The sequence below is a fragment of the Aulostomus chinensis genome, chromosome 4 (assembly GCF_037954235.1).
Source record: "Aulostomus chinensis isolate RoL2024-O1b breed Wild chromosome 4, RoL_Achi_v1.0, whole genome shotgun sequence".
Taxonomy (NCBI): Eukaryota; Metazoa; Chordata; class Actinopteri; order Syngnathiformes; family Aulostomidae; genus Aulostomus; species Aulostomus chinensis.
In genome coordinates this window covers 14,055,461-14,076,933 of record NC_141323.1, presented here as the reverse complement: position 1 = coordinate 14,076,933, position 21,473 = coordinate 14,055,461, and the positions used below count along the sequence as shown (strand labels likewise).

Sequence of the window (21,473 nt, the reverse complement as noted above, 5' to 3'; positions counted from 1 at the left end):
GAAGATGGAACCGATTTTCACAGAGAAGTAGGAGCTCTCCTAAGGCAGTGTGAGAACACACACATTCAAGTGTGTGTGTGTGCGATTTTGAGAGTCAAATATTATGGGTGCTTTAGAGTATTTATATGAAATCAAAATGTAAATAATAAAATCCTACATGAGGAGCGGCGTGGCTCAGAGGTAGAGCGGCCGTCTAGCAACTGTAGGGTCGATCCTCACTCCCCCTGGTGACCATGTCCAAGTATCCTTGAGCAAGATCCTGAGCCCGTACCTGCTCCTGATGGCCATGTGACGGACTGGTGACCCGACCAGGGTGAACCCTGCCTCTCGCCCAATGTCAGCTGGGACAGGCTCCAGCCCCCCATGACCACAAACAGATAAGCAGTAAAAAAAATGGATGGATGTGAAATCCTATATTGTATGTATATAAATGGATGTTTGGAGACTAACACAGAAATAATGACTTTTTTTTCTTTTTTTTACCAGATTTAACCACGCGGGATATTTTTATATAAGGTATGTCAGCCATGTTTACATCCCAGTACTCGTATGTAAGCATGTAGCGTGTTTAATGTGCGTATCAGCATGACGCAATGGCAGCTGATGGCGCCCGGGTCAGTGTTGATGTTGTTCTGTGTCTTGCAGTAGCTTGCATGCAGCAGCTGGTCACAGTCAGTGGAACATACAGTACATAAGATTGGGGGGAGGATACGGACACATGATCAGGTTAATAGGACGCGTGTAGCTGCCATATGTGCAGCTGTTGACTGTGCTGAGGGACGGCGTGAGACCAGCAGAGCCTGTCAGGGAGCAGGGGGCCCTGGACCAGCGAACATGCTAGACATCTACTGTTGACACGGAGGAGTTGGATCACGGGCTGCTGTGTGGTTAGCTGACATAGAAACATGGACCGGATATGTGTAAACCTATTGTAATGTTTACATGATCAAGAAATGCGCCGACTGGTTGGTAGGAAACACCCGTTCCCAGTCAAACGCAACGATCTCCAAAAACAAGAGGTCACAGTTGGTTTTAAGGTGGATTTATTCGCCTTAACTGAAGGTCATTTGGCTTTGAAACATTCCTCTCAGTTGATCTCTGAGTGGCTGTTCATCACCAGATATCTGAGAGTCACCTGACCTCCAGCGTCACCGCTCTCCCTCACTGAGGTTCCAGTCAGGCTGCAGGATTGTTGTCATATTTTTTCAGGTTAGAAAATCCCCATTTAACTGGAACTATAGAGCTGTAGAGGGAGTTTGATCTATATTTAGGAACAACGGGAGACATTTCTGTTTGAGAACCGCGCCGATGTTCCCGATGAGATCCTAGTGAGCTTTTTTGTTTGTTTGTTTTGTTTTTCTTTATTAATTAGAAGTCAACGTGAAGCAGGAAATATTACAAAATGCGATGTTTTAGTAGGCGGATCCAGGTAGCGGCTCGTATCATAAACATATGCATACATGGAGAAATGTGCATTCCCGGGTTTGAAAAGAATCGACAGTTTAGAGGGACAAAAACAAGATCCTATTTTATTAATTTAACTGACACGACTGGTGTTTCTTTCATTTCTGTGAAACGTTTACAAAACGGGCCTGAACTCATAATTAGTTAAGAATAATGATGATAATCAGAAAAAGCTAAGTCAGATATTGTGAGCATATTTCTAATTGGTTACTTTATCATTCATTCTCAGTGGCTCTGACTCCAGCCAGGTCCCTTGACTTTGTTAGCGATGCTACGCTAGCTCAGAGCTAGTCATTTTAATTTGGTGGATCTCCCTCACTGAGCTGCTATGTGGCACTGGGAACTTGTGAACTGTGTCAGACGTTACAAAAATCTGAAAGGAGAGTGCAGTGTAATTGTAGCCACATATAAAAAGCAGCCAGTAGTGAGCGGTCAAAGCTGCTGCTCTAGTTAGAACCAACCGGACCCAAACGGCTTCAAGGTCAGTCGTGACACACAAATATTTCTCACACCTGTTCACATAAATTAAACCCCGGTCACGTCTACTGGATCACCTGTTGATGAGGACAGTAAAACCAAAGATCAGCTGATTTATCCAGAAATAAAAGTCTGCGAACCGCTACAGTTGAGTGACCCTCTTCATTCCAGAATAGAATTTTTGGTAGAGCCACAAAAATCTCTATTTAGGAGTGTGTCAGCATCATTCACCAACTCCCTGCTGAGTAACGCTGCTGCCCAGAGGGGCATCTATCATAATGACTCGCTGTGGTGGCGTTGGGACGACCAGGAGGCGGGATTATGACTGATCCACCGGCGTCTGAGATAAAGCAGATCTGATCTCACTCTCTCCGTCTGTCCGGCTAGTCTTTCTAGACGGAAAACACTCCTGTTGAGACGTGTGTCATGGTTGAGAGGGAGACCATCTACCTCCTGCAAGGTCCTTCCACATTGACTGTTAAAGAAAAAAACAACCTCTTTTGGCTCAAGAAAACTGGTGCTTACAGCTCTCGAATGCCAACAGATTTTTTTTGTTGTTGAGTAAAACAATGTGATCAGAGTTTGAAGTGTCTTCATTTTTAGTTTTTGTCACATCTTGTGCTGAAACTCAACTAACTTGAGGCTCAACAACATCCCTCTCTTAAATTTTCTCTCCAGGTCTCATCCCAGATTCTCTCTGTCTTCCAAAGGCAAGTTAGTACATGCAAATGAGGCGAGGACACAAATCAGGGCAGCCAGTACGTTTGAGAAACTACGGCTATAAAAGCTTCTTTTTTTTAAGTGTGTGTGTGTGTGTGTGTGTGTGTGTGTGTGTGTGTGATGAGGGGGGGTCTTCACTTGTCTCCCGTCTTTTGACATGTACAAAGCTGAGAACTTTGTCTGTACTTGTGGATGAAGATGAAGCACACGGATCGATGTCAACAAGAGTGTAATGAATGTTTTATCAAGGTACAATCGATACTTCATCCCTCGACTCCCCTTTACACTCGAGATGAAAAACAGTTATGCCCAACTCTTGCGTGCGTGCACACACACACACACACACACACACACACACACACACTTGCGCTGTAAATAAACCTAGTCAGCAGTGTTGACTGAGCGATGTGGATGAACTTGGCATGTTATGATAAACTAAGCCTGACTTCGTCACTGAATTGATCTTCTCTCATTCACACACTGCTCTTCATCTCCGTCCTCCCCAGCTTACCTGCCGTTCCTCAAGTCAGATATAATTCCAAACAAAAGGTTGAGTAGATTCTCTCCTTTGTCTTATTTCTCCTCTCTTTTCTGCTCCTGCTGGTCTTTCTTCTTCTTCTTTTTCCTTCAGCCAAGCGCTCAGAGCTTTACTCCTTCGCCTCCTCACCACCAGCTTTTGTCTCTCTTTCTCTCACCTCACTCTCACTCTGCAGATTTCCAGCGCTTAACAACTCCTCCTCTTTCTTCAGCTTGCGGCAGCCAGACTACATCTCCTACATGTCTCTGCCTGAGTGCTCGCTCTCTCTCTCTCTCTCTCTCTCTCTCTCCCTCCCTCTCTCTCTACACACACACGCTCCCTCTACCGAGTTTACGTTCCCCTCCTCCTCCTCCTCTCCATCTCGTCACTATGGAGACGCCGGGCCCATACAGAGACATGCTCATGCTCGCTACAAAAAGGTGTCGATACTTTATTTTATCATCTAAGATAACTTCAATGAAAAATTCCATGAAAGGAACCAAAAGAATAGGCTGAGCAGTGGGAGGAGCCAGCAGTATGTCTCAGCTAGTATGAATATATACATTTTTGCTTCTTTTTTCTTCTTACAAGAAAATTACAGCAAATCAACTTTACTTTATTTCAAAAGATCAATATCACTTTCAGTGCTCACTGTTACCAGGCTGAAGCATATTGATCATATAAATAATTTCATTTTCTCGACATCCTTCCTGACATCACTTATCATTTGTTTTTCCAATCTTGTTTCTGCAATATACATCTGTTTATATACAAAACCCATGAGTCCAGAAGTACCCTGCTAGTGGAACGCAATATTAGACCTGTTCTCCTTTTTGTGGAGAATATTCAACAGGGTAGCCAGATCTTCATTGGTCTTACAGAACTTTAAGAACCTTTCCGATGCCTGAAAGAACCTCTCCACTTTGCCGCCACCCCCCCAAGATTTATCTGCAGGGTGTATTCTTTTTCCTGTCAGCCAGACAACTCTAAGCGTTTGTCAGGAAATGGCTGGGAGCAGAAAAAAATCCCATTTGTTTAAACATAATGAGTTTATCGCAACGTCCCTTCAGGCTCCATACACTTCAAAGCAACGTCACGGATGAGCAGGATCGTGTAATAGGTGAGTATCTGGTGTGAGAAATCAAACTTCTATAGAGAAAAATGATTCAGCCTACTCTTGACTAATCAATCAGCTGACCGCAAGACACATCTAGGACAGCGCGCGCGCGTGTGTGTGTAGGTATGAGGGGATATATTTGCATCCCTGTGACTGCAACTGTCACATAAATTAAATCCAACCCACAAAGCTTGACGTCACGTGGACTATTTGTGTCTGTACAAGGGTCTACTTATGTGATCCAGTGGGATAACAGCAGGACTCCACGCTGCCTTTTCCTACCTGACGGTGTTATTTAACTACCACCACCTAGAAGAGCGGGTCACTCTTACTTTCAAGTGAATTATACTTCACTTTTAGAAGGAAAAATGTTACTCTTGTGTTAGAATCTACGTCAAAACCGTTGGGTGATCTTTTTTCTTATGGGAATAATAAGACCGGTCTTTTAAAACAGCTGTAAAGGAGGTTGACCTGGTGGCTGACGGCAGATCAAACTCTTGGTCTGCAGTCCTAATAAATCAAGAGTCAAAAGCCTTTATTGTGATCGTATAGCATACATACATAGCATACACTTGGGTGCAATTTTTCAAACAACAGTGCAACAGCTATTAAATAAATAAATAAATAAATTTAGATGTTAACTGCAGCGAATAGAGAGGCAGGTGTAATCACTGCACCGCTGGGCCTTGTGACCACTCGTTAGAGAGAAAATGTGAGATGGGAAACCCAAATCTGCACTAAAGGCTGCAACTGAATCACTAAATCAATTAAAATCAGCAAATGATTTTTCTTTTGATTAAAGGCTTTGTCTAAAAAAGAAAATTGAGAAAAAAAAATTTGGTAATTTTCTTTTCTGTCAAGTAAAAATGTTTCGAAACCTTTCATTACCTTTTCCTGAAAAAAGTGATAAAATGATTTGGGGTTCATGATTTTGTTTAATCTTGTCTGCGTGTTAACTTTCCCCAAATGATTCATTTTAATTTTTTTCACACGCGATTTTCAGAACTCTGTGTTATCAAAATATATTATATATATATACACATATACAAATATATATATACACATATATATATATACACATATGTATATATATATACACACACGTATATATACACACACACACGTATATATACACACACACATATATACACGCACACATATATACACACACACATACATATATATACGCACACATATATACACACACACACACATACATATATATATATATATATATATATATATATATATATATATATATATGTATTATAAAATATCTCTGACAGCAGCAACTGCAGCAGCACTTCACATCCAGAGGTTCAGGACGCTTCTGTTGGGGGGGGGGGGGGGTCACACACATTCTCTCCTGACACCTCCTACACCATCTCCAGCGCGGTTGAGCTCTACAATGGGAAGTACAAATGCCAAATAAGGCTGCGGGAGAGCGATATTAACAGCGAGCAGGGATGGTGAAGTACACTGCAGTCCTGAGGCGAAGCCACCCACACCTGAATTAACACCAGCTACAACTCGCTGCCTGATCACACGCGTCCTCACAAGCATGCGTCCGGACGTAACACACGCATGAAGACATCATGCTGGTGTCAGAACACAAATCAAACGAGAAGAGCCGTGGCTGCAAGTGGTGTTCTCTTTACTTTGTGTGTGTGTGTGTGTGTGTGTATTCTATGTTATATAGGCTTTAGTCCTGCAGCGTCTATTTAAGGCAGGAACCATCTGGTGCTGGGATGTGAGGCAATCTGTCCATTTGGAGAGGTGACAAAGAAGGTGATAAACACAAGAACATCACACACACATACACAATCATGTCAGGAAATGCCAGTCTAGCACACGCTCCATGCATCTACACAGAACACACACTTTATGTAATGTACACCAAGTGCACATATCTCTAGTCTCTATGGTAACTAGTAGGCGTCATGGCAACAGAGTACAAGAAGTAGAGAGAGAGAGAGAGATAGAAAGGCCGAACTCTCTTGACTGTCCTAATTTTATTTTGGACCCTTCATAAACTTATACACACATGCACACACACACACACACACACCTCTGCACACGTAGTTAGTCATTTTGAGGTTTTTAGAACACATTGTGTGTGTGTGTGTGTGTGTGTGTGTGTCTCCTAAAATGTTGTAATTGTAGATGGGAATGCAGAGACAAGTCCAGCCCTGTAGGTGAATCACACACACACCTACACACACACACACACCTACACCTACACAAAGAGTGACAGGCCTTAACATGCAGGGGAGCAAAGGATTTCCTAAGTATTATAGAGTAGCAGATACGATGGTTTGTCAGTCCTGCTCTTCCCCTCCCTCCATGGTGGTCTCAGTAAGTCTGACGGTTCCAAGGAAAGCGGAGCAACATGCAGGAAGTGGCCTACTATTTGTGTACTTGAATAACATTCGTTGTATTTCCATTTCATGCTGCTTCTACATTCACTCCAGTACACATTAGAGTTCGTACTGTCGTTTTTAAACTTTATCAAAAATAATTCCACCTCACCTGTGAGCACATAGCAGTAATAGTAAAGTAGTAGACATCAATTATACTGCATCCACATTATTGCACCATTGATAACACTTGGAACTGCCAAGGCAATGTCAACCAAAATCAATGCAAAAAAAAAAGAAGACATTTTTTTGACTACGTTAACGAGATCTGCACCAAAACCAGATGATTCCTCCTGGTCTAATTCTGCACCTCCCTTCAAGGTTCAGTGAAATTCAGGGAGTTTCTGCAAAAACCTGCAAACAAACACACAAGCACTCCAGAACACATGACCTCTTTGCTGATACTTGAATTATATTCTGTAGCCAAGACCTCTCTGCTTTTAAAGTTGAACTGCGCCGTTCACGAATGAATCATGGAACATGTGTGAGAAGCATTGCTGCTCTGGTCCCAACCTGCTGACAGAAGCAGAACCTTCCGTTGATAGTCACACTGGTCGTCTTTGACCAAGGAGGGTTAAACTGAGGGAAAGAGGACTTGTTTGTTTTTTTTCACCCGTCATCTAAGAGGCTTCCTCAGGTCCGTCTGACTGGTGGGCCGACTCAGATATTTACCCTCAGTTAGGCTGTTATGAAGGTCATTTACCCCTCTTGGTCCGCCGCGCCCTTGGCTGTTGCAGCAGAAGTCATTAGAGTCCGTGGAGTCACCTGAGGCCAGCTCTGAATGGTTCTTAAATCTCCAGGGGTGTGTGTGAAAGGACAACATTGACAGTGTATAAGTGGAGGAATGAGATGTCCTCCTCTTTCAAACTCTCTCTCCTCCCTGTCCTGAATACTACTTACTTTTTAGCACGCAAAAAAAGTTTAGAACCACAGATGTAGACCAGGACGTATGCAAGAAGATCCTCTCACATCTCTGACTTGCTATTTCCTCCCTGACCTAAAACCAAATGTTCCCCAGCTTCATTTAAAATGCTTCATCCCAAAGAAAACCAAGGACACACAAGATTTGCAAACACACACCCACACACCTGCCTTTTTGATATCAGGGACGGCCATCTAGAAAAACCTTAATGGAATTGTTCCTCCAGGCCCAGAAACTCTCAACACTCCACCTTGTGACTTTCCAAAACAAAAACCATGTCTAATTACTTTGCTCGGGACTCTCTAAGGACTCGCCTGAGAATGAGAGCAATTTTCAGCCTTGATGCAGTTATTTTCTTTCCCAGCCTCAAGACAAGCGGTGTGAGTGAACTGAGGGGCAGCAGCGCCACCCAGTGGATTTAACTTGAAGGTGCCTGCAGTACAGGACACTGCAATGAAATTAATATTTATTCGGAGGATTCTGGAAGACACACAACTCACATCTCAAAGTTTTATCCTATCCGATCAAATACCTGAAATATTCATGTGAGTTTTTACATTTGCAAATGAATTTCCTGAAACCCCCTTTATCATGATGTAGCATTTTTAGAAAAAAACTAAAAACCATTTCAGTCAGAAACTGACCAACAAGCCATCAGCACCCACAACAATAATGTTCCAGCTGTTTTAATAATCTGACGTTGCAGCAAATGTTCCTCCAGAAACGTCTGAGGCGTGATGAAGCAACAATGATATATTACAGTAGATTATTCTTGAGACAGCTGACAGATCCTACCAGAAGAATTATGATATTCAAAGCACTGATACATTAATAACACCTCTCCATTATGACAAGCTCAAGTTCATGACGTAGCCAACTAATTAGCTTGTGTTGAGGGGAGAATTACAGCTGTAGAGCACCTTAAGAGGCCCTGAGGACTCAGCCATTCAAAACCTGCTGCTCTCAAACACACACACACACACACACACACACACACACACACACACACACACACACATTTGAAGAATGCATGCAGACACTCATAAAAGAGAGGATTCATGCAATAAACACTCTGTAGTTGAGTTTTTCAAACATAAAACCAACCTCAGCAATCAAAACTGACATTTTATTCAATTTATCTCTTTACAGAGTTCAAATTAGCGCAGCACATTCAGAGGAATGTGATTAGTTCAAACTCCAATTATGAGCAGTGTGTGCACGCTTATTCAACAGTTTTAATAATGAATCCAGATTAATTATTAATATCAAGTTCAGAACTGAACGTAGGAAAGCCTGATTTAATGAGTTTTCATTTTAGGTCTTAAGATTTTTTTTCTCTTTTGTTCAATGAATGTGTTTGTGCTATGGAACACAAGTTAAAGGGTGAATCTGGTTCTTTGGGTTTTGCTGCGGTTATGTTTTGGTATAATTAAACAGTTTGGAGCAGGTTAGTCATTGAGCTTATTTTCCCTGAATAATCACTCGCTGTATAGAAGTCTGAAAAATCGGCAACAAAATCATTACTCATGGCCTGCTGAACAAAACTTCAGTTATTATAGAAAAAAAATGGTGACTAATTATTGTTAATTATTGTTGGAATGTTACACTTCCATCGGAATATGAAAAAGAGCGTATCGCTGCTAAGGCCCTCAGTCATTCCCATCCTGATCCAACGCAACTAAAGCACTCACTGTCCGCTGCTCTCTCCGCTGCTCTCCATGACGACGGCATTTTCTCTCCTGCATTTTCTGTGCAATACATGAATGCAAAAGTGTAATTTGTGTACAGATATCCCAGAATTGGTTCACGTAGCCTGCCTTGAGGTGCACGTCGCTCCCTCGATCCAGAGCATCTAGAAAAGGAACCTTACAGAGGTCCCGGCACACCAGCATCGATCATTGCCTCTAAATGTCGTCATGATTCTGGTTTTACTCGCTTTTTAATCTTCTCTTGTTATCAGGATTTGAATATTCTTACACCTGTTTGTAAAGTTCTTCTCTTTGTGGTGCAGCACTGAAAGGGGCTATGCAAATACAGTGCATGATTATTATCATTATTGGTATTATTGTTATGAATCATTCTGAAACCTCAGCAGGCTCAGTATTGCGTGAATTGATGAGGAGGTGCTGCAGGGAGTAAGGCGGGTCTGGCCACTGCTCTCGCGTCACAACCTGGTCGGCGACTGTCCAGCAGGAGAAAGGATGTGTGTTCAGCTTTGTTTGAGCCTTAGAAGGACACCAGTGATTGTGTGTGTGTGTGTGTGTGTGTGTGTGTGTGTGTGTCCCCTTTTGATTAGCCACATATGTTGAGTCCTGCTGTGACAGGATTAGAGAAGCAGCCCAACACCTTTTAATCCTGCCTGTCCAAACACTCACTCACTCACACACACACACACACACACACACACACACACACACACACACACATACACATACACACACACACCTTATCCTCTCGCGAATGTGCTCCAGGGACACAGCAGTGGAATGTGGTCACTTGAGGACAATGTGTCCTCAGATGACTCTAAGGACAGACACAGCCAATTCTAAATGTACTTGAATCTCATTCATTAAACAGAGATCGTGTTCTAGTGCTCCAGAGTGCTACATAAAGGGGATAAGGGCATTCCAATCCTGGAATTGTTCCAATGTCCCACTGTTCTCCGACCTCTAGAAGAGTGTTTTAAACAGGAATACATGGCAGTAAATCAGATGGGATGACACTTTCCCCCCTTTCCTGTTCCAGGTAGATGCATTTGATACTTATGAGATACTTAAGTGTCTCATCTCCAGTTGTCGCACATGTAATAACTGTACGTCTGAATTCGCTACAAAATTGTAAAATGTTCAGTGACTTTATTTTTTCCAGTATATTTCATCATTGTTCTTGGAAAAAATGGTGCAACATGTGAGTGATGCAATAAATCGTGACAGACGTACTTTTTTTTCAGTATATTTCATTAGAGTTCTTAAAATATGCCAGATTCAGCTGCAGCACAGTTTACAGTTAAATAATAGTGCCATGATGGCAAACAAGAGTAAAAATAATGACATTTTTAAAGTTAATTACATTTCTGGGTGGACCTGCCTGTGTCAATGGCTGCATTATTCCTTTGAAACACTAACAAGCTCAAGCTGTTCAGGAGAGTTTGGAGGTCTGATATAGTTTCAATATCACTGAACGTTCCATGAAAACCAGCACCAAACAGATTTAGTGTAGTTGTGCTCTCTCTAGTGGCCATTTCTTGTGTTGCAACCAGTCCACTCCCAATGGAACATTGCCTGATCGGTGCAGAGATGGAGGTTTTTATCATACAGCCTGTAAAAGAGCTAAATATAGGTATTAAAGTGGTCCATGAGCTCTGCCAGTGTATAATAAATGTTTGTTATGACCGGGAAGTAAATACAAATCTATAGCATGGCTTGTGTCTTACATGTAAACACATCCAAATAGTGTCAGCCAGCATTCACACTCTGTCTCTCTCTCTCTCTCTCTCTCTCTCTCTCTCTCTCACACACACACACACACACACACACACACACACAGTGCAGCATGTGGGCGGCATCCCCAATGCTGTGAAACATCTTGCATCCCACATGCTTATATAACTCCCTCTCTACCTCCTCCAGCTGATCACTCATCACTTTATCACTTCATCCTGCGCTGGGAAGGAAAAAACACCCCCAACCCCATCTCCCTCCCTCTCCTGCCTCGCTCTCTCTCACACCCCCATCTCCCTCCCTCTCCTGCCTCGCTCTCTCTCACCCCCCCCCCCCCCCCTTGACATCAGCCAGTCTCTCTCTGCAATCCGGCATGATTTTGTTACAGTCAGAGCATCAAAGGAGCTCCGATGACATCAGGCTGCAGCACATCTCATGTCAGTCAAATCAGAAAACTGCATTACTGGTGACAACATGAGCGGTAAAATACCAGACCTTGTTATCATCCCTGATATTTACTAAAAGACAGAATTCAATCAGGAAAAGCAGCTGCAAACTGTCGACTTCGTCACTGCAAATGTCTAAGCTCAGGGAGATGAAGAGCTTCCCTGACATGCAGCGATACATACGGAGGGAAAACAGACGCAGTTTATTCTATGATGTCACGGCAACAAAGCACCTCTGCATTCAGCAATGAGAGGAAATGGCTGATGGGCATTCTGCCTCGCTGTCCACCCCACAGAGGGACCTCTCACACTGACTTCAGCCTAGTTTTAGATACAAAGCCAAAGCTCATTGTACAGTGATGTATGGGTCTCTGGTGCAAGACATTGAGCAGGACACACACTTTTAATCTGCCATGAAGGAGAATAAGCAAGTGGAGCCAACTGAGTGGCTGTTGTGGCCCAGCTGTTCTCCATTTTTACATATTCTAACATTTATGAAGTCAAAACTATCTCTCTCTCTCTCTCTCTCTCTCTCTCTCTCTATATATATATATATATGTATAAATATATACACACACACTGCATTCCAAATTATTATGCAACAATTCAACTCATGGATGGTATAATGTCTCAGGGCTCTTTGGATCATTGAAATCAATCTCAGACACCTGTGATAATAACTTGTGACCCCAATTAAAGGAAAACTACTTAAGAAGGATGTTTCACATTATTAAGCAGGTCACAGTTTTCAAGCAATATGGAAAAGAAAATAGAAACAGCACAATGCCTTGGACAAGGTATGAAAACAATGGATATTTCACAAGAACTTGAGCGTGATCATTGTACTGTGAAGACGTTTGTGGCTGATTCAGAGCACACACGGGTTTGTGCGGATAAAGGCATGATAAGGAAGGTTTCTGCCAGACAAATGCATCAAGAGGGCAGCTGCTAAAATGCTGTTACAAACCAGCAAGCAGGTATTTGAAGCTGCTGGTGCCTCTGGAGTCCCGTGAACCTCAAGGGATCCTCCAGAGGATTGCAGTTGGGCGTAAACCTACAATTGGGCCACCCCTAACCACTGCTCATAAGCACAAACCGTTGCAATGGGTCCAGAAATACATGAAGACTAATTTTCAAATAGTCTTGTTTGGTGATGAGCGCTGTGCAACCCTGGATGGTCCAGATGGATGGAGTAGTGGTTGGTTGGTGGATGGTCACCATATCCCTACAAGGCTGCGACGTCAGCAAGGAGGTGGCGGAATCATTTTTTGGGCTGGAATCATAGGAAGAGACCTGGTCTGCCCCTTTAAGGTCCCTGAAGGTGCAAAAATTACCTCTGCAAATTATACTGAGTTTCTGACCGACCGCTTTCTTCCATGGTACAAAAAGAAGAACCGTGCCTTCCGTAGCAAAATCATGTTCATGCATGACAACGCACCATCTCATGCTGCAAAGAATACCTCTGTGTTATTGGCTGCTATGGGCATAAACAAAGAGAAACTCATGGTGTGGCCCCCATCCTCTCCTGACCTCAACCCTACTGAGAGCCTTTGGGGCATCCTCAAGCAAACGCTCTATGAGGGCGGGAGGCAGTTTGCATCAAAACAGCAGCTTTGGGAGGCTCTTCTGACATCCTGCAAAGAAATTCAAGCCCAGACTCTCCAAAAACTCACAAATTCCATGGATGCAAGAATTGTGGAGGTGATATCACAGAAGGGGTCCTCTGCTCACATGAAACCTGACCCGTGAAGATGATTTTGATCAAAATAGCTTCGATTTCAGTAAATATGATCTCCTAATGCTACAAATTCAACAAATGACCATTTTCACTTCTTTAAAACCTGTACCAATTTTTTTAACTATGTTTTGCATAATGATTTGGAACACTGCATTTTGAGTTTTTTTAATTTAAAAAAATGATACTGTTGTCATTGGGAGGTTTGTTCAATAAATTTTCAATTATACAGCTGATGACTTGAAAATTATACTGACTGTCATTTGCAATGACTATTTAGGAAAATCAGAGAAAAATGTCATTTGCATAATAATTTGGAACGCAGTGTATAATGCTCTTTAAATAAGCCAAGCAACTGAAACTCAGACCAAACAATACACCACAACAGTGTGACAACTGAAACCTTTCCAGTCGTGAGATGGTTGTGTTGGGAAATGATTCTGGAGAATAAAGCCACAAAGACGTGATTACGTCGTCGCTGGACGTGTGCGTGTGACGTCGCGACTCATCAGATCTCATTGCTTCGGGCGCCGTCGTTTGATAAGGTTTGAGCAGCTACCTACAGCACCTCCTTGTTAATGTGGGATTCGGCTAAATTCATCATTTTAGGGGTCGATTTGCACCTCTGTTTGCGGAGGTCTGCTGTTGGTTTCATCCGTGTGGAAGACAAACGGTGAAATGAGACATGAGTAACTCCATAACAGCGTCTGCAAATATGATACCTTCAGCAAATGCGTAGTAAATAAAAGCCATTTAAAGCTTCTATTTGATTTTCCCTCTTTTTAGACATTCACCTCCCAACACTGTACAATTTCTTTTTTTGTTTTTTTAATAACCCTGAATAATTTCCTATCACAGCTGCATTTTATTTTTCCAACATTGCTTTAAATCGTTGCTGGGGACTATTTTTAGCAGTGGATTAACATCCCTTTTGTATTGCGATAGCATGTGTGATTGTGCAGCTTCATGCCGGTTTCAACAAGGTACATGTATGACTTCCTGAATGTAAATGATGACCTGTTTCACATCCATATTGGAAAAACAAACAAACAAAGAAACACACAAAAAGAAAACCTACAGGAAATCAGAGAGCCAGAATTACAAGCCACTGCTTAAACAAGCAAGAAGCTCAATCGTACATTCAACTGAGGCACCAAAGGTGTTGATAATTACTTGTACAAGGCTTGTGTGTACTCTTCTTGCAGTATACAGTACCACTTGTACTACTCCATGTTGTTTGCAGAAGAAGCTATGATGTGTTGGCCAACATCGGGCAGTGCAAACTTCGTAGTTCTGTTACAAGGTGATCCCAGTCAAAGCCACTTCATTAACTCAATCTATTTTTAAACCAGTCTAAGTCCTATTTAAGGGCTGCAATTCAGCTGATTGGATTTTAGGACCCATAGAAACTGAAAAGGAACAATTCAGCCCACATTAATGGTAATAAAGGAACACATCCTCCAGTGCAACAGCGTGAGCCACTGATGTGTTTTTAATCAGGTTTGGACAACAACGGGGCTTAGCGGCTCGGAGGAATGCAACCCAACTCTGACTTAGTCGGGTAATTTCATTCTTCTTTTCATGGGATTTGTTTAGAAAAACAGAATATTGGCAGCTTTATCCTTGGCTGGATTTTTCTTCAGAGGTGGGGAATGAATTATAAAACAAGGGGACTCACATTGATGAGTTCAATCTCCCAGATCTTCTTGACCAGCTCCATGGAGGTATAACCGTTGATGAGGAACGACTTGGTGTAGTCGCCCAGCTCCAGCGACTCCAGCCACTCCGCCACCGACGTGGGGTTGTTGCCATCATAACCAACGGGCCTCACCTTCGGGGAAGAACGAAAGACCTTTAAAAGCCCCGTTTCTTTCCTTGATATCTCTGCCTGATGATGATTTGTCCTTCTTCCTCCGTGTTCTCATAAATATACTGCGAGCTACGCTGCTGGCCTGCTGATACGGGACATAAACTTAAACTTGAAGCTCTGGGGAAAAAAGACCAACTACAACCTGACAGATCAACTGTGTACAGATACTAACACAGCCTGCATACCAATTAATTACATAACATGGGAGCTGTTGAAATTCTGTTTAATTAATTAGCAATCATCCATCCTGATTTTTTTTTTCTGGAGCAGCGTTGATCATTAAAGATTCATGTACAGTAGCAAAGGCGAGAACGCCTCATTCCACTCGTGTTCGCCGCCATGCACTTTTTTCATAATTCTGCAGTGCAAACAAGTGAAAAGACACCTAACTTTCATGAAAAGGGCAGAAAAGGACACCAACGCCGGGGAGGTTACTGCTTTGAGTGAGATATTTTTTGTTCGTTGGAGATTATTCATAATCCATTCACTTTTATTTTGACAGTCAAAACAGCTTCAGAGAGTGTATAAAGCTTCAAAAATACATATTTGAAACCCTCCGCCCAAAAAAGAAAAAAAAAAGGTATTTTCTTGTGTATGTCTGTACGTGTATGATTGGAACTGAGGAGGAGACAGTCACGCATTTGTGTTTTGGGAAAATTTAGTGGGTGTAAGAGAAGGAAAGTGCTGACTGGTGATCAAAGATTGCTCAGTGTTTGACTTTTCTTTCAGTCCTCTACTTCCTTTTTTGGTCCTATTCTTTTATCATAAGTCACATATTTTGTATCTTATCAAGCCATCTTCTACATAAACAAAAGTATCTGACGTACAAGCCTTGCCTGGCCTCGCTCACATGTACAGGTAGAGCTTGTGAACTGTTCATGGTCAAAACTCTTTGTGTGTTATGCAATTTCTTGTATCCTTTCACAGTTTAGAGGCTGTGATCTACAGTAGTACAGCTTAGTGCTTCTTTCCCTGAATCCCCCAACTCCTTGGCAAGAATACAACATAGCATGCAGAGAGAAAACAGAGAGAATTATGTCACACAGATGGAGCAGCAGTTTTGTGGACTTGTATTCTAAATAAATGAGATCGAGAGGCAGGTCAGGATCAGCTCTTGTTTCCTGTTGTTCCTTCCCAGAAGAACGAAAATAAAGGTTACAATGTAGTTAAAAAAAACAACACAACTACATTTATTTATATGTCATGTAGTGCACCATCTAGTGGCTGTGGTAATTGTGACCACACTAAAGTAAGAAGTCGCGTGGCATCACTAAAAAGGGAGAAAAATCTGTATATGGAGGTGGAGGAAGGGGTGACTCATGGTCCAGGCTACTGAGTGCAGAGAGCTTTGTGTAACGGTCACTGCTACTTAAGGGTGTTTCATGGCTGTTTTGGCAGAGTCTCTGGGTACTCAACAGTTACTGATTGGGAGTAAATACCATGCAGCTGCAGCACGAGTTGTGAGTGTTGAACTCAGAACTCACTTGAACCAAATCATCTGTTTTTGAGCCTAAACGTGACCACAATGACTCATACGGCTGCATGGGTTGGAGGACCTGTTGGGGAAATTTACTTCCTCACTAACTAACTTGTTACAAATGTGTCGTTTTTAATTGAAAGTGATTGTATGAACACAGATTACAAAGGTTGCTGTACTGACCCTGGGAAGAAGCCGTATGGCCTGCAGGAGGCGCTGTCTATGGGCTGAGTTGAGGATCCCGATTTCCAGCAGGTCCTGATCCTCGACCACGTTGCTGCCCTGCAGAGCCACAAAACAACAGCCAAAGTTAGTGTTTATGTTGCATTTACCACCCAAAAGTGTTTGCAGGCATTAAACATGATGGAATCTGGCGGCGGATCAGAAACACAACAATGGTATTTATTTACTTTCAACAACAAAATGTTGCTCAAAGTTCCATTATTATTACATGGTAAAGCACTGAATGTGCAGACTGTTAAGTAATTTGTCTGCACCACGATACCTCATGCCACAACAATAAATTATAATAATAATAATTATTATTATTATAATTATAAAAAAAATGTATTGTATGCATTTCACAGCGTACAGACATTAGAAACAGGGGTTTTCAATGTGGGGTCTGGGTGACTATCCAGGGTGTCCCCAGCAAATTGATGAATAGTGAAACTCCACTTTTATTCAAATGACAAGATGATAAAATAATCAGTTCTGCTCTGTCTGTTTTCGTTCTACACACAGCACTGTCATGAATTCTGGACTTATTTTCAGACTGAGGTCTGAGACAAAAACAAAACAAAACAAAACAAATCTCATTAAACTGGTGTCTGTCACTCGTCTGTATGGTATCACACGGCTTCGCCTTTATAAAAGCGGTTGAACTGAAAGACGCCCTCGTCTAGGGAGACTGACACAAACAGATGGTGGGAGTCTACAAGTTAATTCCAGGTGAGAAGGGAAGAGATTTTTTTTTATATATATATATATATATATAATGCAGTAAAACTGTCAACAGGGCTTAACCTTTTCAAGACCATTGACAAGAAAACGGGTAGATAATAATCACCTGCAGCTTTTCCTTATCTGTGTGCAAGTGGACTCTGGGGGCTGCTGGGCCCCCAATGAGACGTTTCTCACTAAGACTGAGCCGTTTTAATTCTAGACAGAAGATAGCTATCATTTAGCTTTCAGCCCACAGGAGAAATATCTGCTGCCTCTGGGATGGCAGATGTGCTGCAATCATGCATGCAAAATGTACCGAGACCCCAGAGTTTTCTTTTGAGTTTGCCAAATCCATGTAATAGGGAGTAGAAACATCAGCACGTCCGAAGACTGATGAGGCTGAATATTCTTCTATGTCTAGACGTCTATGCAGGAATTCCTATTAACTCAGCTGGTTCCTGCACCCGCTGTATCTCTTCCTGATCAATTAAATGTTCTCTGTGCTATCGAGTACCGATAAAAGGAAGGAAGGATAAAGGATGTTTTAACCTGAGCCAAAATGGCATTTTCCGCTCTTTTTTTTTTGCTGATTAAATTTTTTTAAACAAACATTTAATAATTTTATCTAAAGCACTCTGATAGGACAAAAAAGACCTGATACTGTGTTCAGTCCATGGCAACAGCAATAAATGACCAAAAATAGTTTGGGGCTCTGATACCCCTTTGGCTCCAATTCCTTGATATAAACATTGAAGGACGGTGAAGGGAAATCTGGGTTGAACATATTTAACCTTAAATTGTGGACTGTGATAAGTCAAGGACACACAAATAACACAACACAAATCGGCAGCATCCCAGGAATGATATGATAGAAAAGTACTAGACAGGTTTAAAAAAAATACCATGAAAAGGCACCTTTAGCAAATTTTAGCAGAAAGTAATTTGATTTAATGACATGATGAAATACGCCAAACCCATTTCAGTACGAAAAGAAAGAGGGTTTGTTTCCAAGCCTGCAGGGAATCCTTTATGGCTGTAGATAAGTGTGTAGCAACAACTGAGACACATGAAGCACCATTATAGCTTCATTCACATTGATAAATTATGCATTAACCATTAATTAGGACCCACACGGTGTCATATAGCTCTGAGCAACTGATTGACAATCCGTGCTGTTATTTTCATTGATTATTTATGAAGATCATGAAATTCCATTAGATATTCCACTTGCTTTTATTCAGAGGTACAGATTTAAAGATTTGACACCTCCCAGTTTAATTCAGCTCGGTTTACATCAATATTTCTATAGGACAGGCCGTCGGTGCTGTCAGTCTCATCCTTGACGGGTGACAGTTCCAAAAGTCAATACGCTGTGAAATAAAACAGATTATGAGTGACTGAGTGATGCTGCTCCTGCAGGCTTATTAGTCGAACTTCGTCACGAGGGCTCCACTAGTCTGTCGGGGCTCTGACAGTAAGACCTGAGGCAGCAGCAGCAGCTGATTGGACTCATCCTGTCACTAAACTTATTCTTTCCACATTCTTCACGCAAACTTCGACGCCGGGGCCTCTTTAACGGGAGTGAAGTTCATAGATCAGCTCCCAGGCTGGTTAATAGAGTGCAGAGCAGAGCTACCGCGCTAAGACTTCACTGCGGAGTCACGGAGTCGATTGCATGGGGATTCAAAGGTTTGACTAATTGCTCCCTGTTGGGGCTCCTGATAGGAGGAGAGAGAGTTCCTTAATTTGTCTTTTGTCCGTCTCCCCAAAACGTGTTTAACTTTTCACACAATGTTTGTCCCATATCTGCAAAGATGGATCTACTGGGCCGCCTGTGTTGTTATCCATGCTATAAACAACCATAGGTTTACAATATCACAATACAATATCAATACACTAGCACCAAATATTGATATTTTTATCAATACAGCTTGCATTACGAATGGCGTCTGACAAGCTGCGCGCGCGCGTGTGTGTGTGTGTTCTACATGGTTTCCTCTCATTTGTCAAACTGACAAACCGAGTAGCGAACAAGTATGTGATACCCAATCTAGTGCTTTTGGGGATTCTGTCATTAGTTCTAAAGATAATGGTGAGCTGTATTTTCATCTGACCGGCAAGCAAATTTTAGGTGAACTCGGTATGTTCCCATCAACTGGTCAGAAGAGCGAATAAACTCGCCTATGCAAATGGCGTGAAAGGTGACATAGCACATGGACGTAACAGAAGAAGAAGAAGAAGAGGTGGTCTGGGCCATCTGCTACCATTTAGCGGTTCAAGCAGCTCAAGAGGCAGGAACTGACCAAAGTGTGATTTGTTGCCATTCTGCGTATTTACATTGCAGGCCAACTTGAGGTTTTTTCAATATTCTGACATTTTACATTGACCTTTTGTAGAGGAATCCCTGTAAATGTGCATCAGCTATATTGGTGGAAACAATCGGTGAATTGTTTAGCAATATATTGACTACTGAATCAATATATCACAATACAATTGTTATCAGGGGATTCTCAAGCATTGAACATGTATATAAATATGGATGGTCACTTCCTAAACACCTGGTATGCAACATTAACTCCCACCATCCACTTTCCTGGTCCTGGAAGGTACTTATACACAACTACGTGCTCTGGCCTGATACTTCAAGCCCACAGCTCAGCTAGAGCGCCACATAAACACTGTGAACGCAGCAATTCTACTGCATGACATGAGGCTACAGGGCCTTTATCAGCACCAACAGGCTCGGGCGAGCACTGCAAGTCACGCTCAATCTGCTGTATCTATTCCTCTATTCCCTTCATGTCTGTGTTCATCCCTCGTCTTTTCACTCTCATTTCTGTGCTATTACTTGGCTGTCATTTTTTATTGAATTGTTGCCTCTGCCTTAACTTAATATTCAACCCGTCTCCCCCTCTGTCCTCGCTGTATTTCAGATTCACTTGGGTTCCTTTACAAACCTCTTGGTGTTAGAACTTTCCATTTGCATATGAGAGAGAGCCGTGAGTTAAGTTTCTGCGAAAGTGGAAGCCTCCGACTCCTTGATATTCATAAGAATGTCTCTTTCAGTGTAATCCGCTTCTTTATGAGGAGGATTAGGAGCATCACCTTTGAACAGAGTGTGGATATTGACAAATTTTTTCATTTCTAATATTGTCGTCAGCATCCCACTGGGGAGCAGTTGGGTCAAATTGATTTGACTATGTGTTTCTCTGGTGAGCGCTGCACCTCATCAGGCTTTACCTGCTCATTTCTGCTTTCCATCTACCACTGCCGCCTCATTCATCTCTCCGCATTTATATGTACAAACTTCATCCTGCTGCGTCGCCCTCTGTCTTTCTTTCGCCAGGCTGAATGAAAGCAAATATAAAAAAGCCAAGCGTTTATTTCACGTCAGTATTTGTTTCTCAAACCTGGCTGCAGGCTCGGATATGTTGATAGGACACTTTTAGGAGTTATTTTTACGTGAAAATATAGTGTCGACAATTAAATAACAATGACAGATTGACACTGACAGTCATGCGGTCAAGTTGAGAGTTGAGAATGTTCAACAAAAAGTTGGCAAAGTAGTACAAAAAAAAAGGCCTCCGGGGAAATCAATGACATGGAGGCATTTTGATTTAGCCGTCAATGTTTTTATAACAAAGCAGTTGAGAGTGTATTTATATCGCACTTTTCTATCTTCAAGGCCCTGAAACAGCTTTCAAATGTTGCCTCATTCAGCTATTATGACACACACACACACACACACACACACACACACACAAAATGATGGTGGAGGCGCCAACCTACTCATCTAAATACAGTCAGGGAATCAAGGACACTTCAACATGATGTCTGAAGGGTCGCTGGTTCAACTCCTGGTTCCCTCCCAGTTACTACACGGTCACTTCTGCGCCATGCCGCCTAACATACACTAAAACGAGTTG

The 21,473-nt window shown here is 42.2% G+C and overlaps 1 protein-coding gene across 5 annotated transcripts in view; it reads right to left on the bottom strand.

The window, feature by feature from the left end:
• The window catches only part of anks1b (ankyrin repeat and sterile alpha motif domain containing 1B), a 216,610-nt gene that overhangs the window by 30,515 nt on the left and 164,622 nt on the right, over positions 1–21,473 (bottom strand). For all 5 annotated transcript variants that reach the window (XM_086201956.1, XM_086201951.1, XM_086201952.1 and 2 more), the window contains 2 exons: positions 16,786–16,884; positions 14,934–15,086 (listed from right to left, as the gene is read on the bottom strand). In XM_086201956.1, the coding sequence (XP_086058082.1) occupies positions 14,934–15,086; positions 16,786–16,884 (252 nt within the window). The remainder of the gene's footprint in view (positions 1–14,933; positions 15,087–16,785; positions 16,885–21,473) is intronic.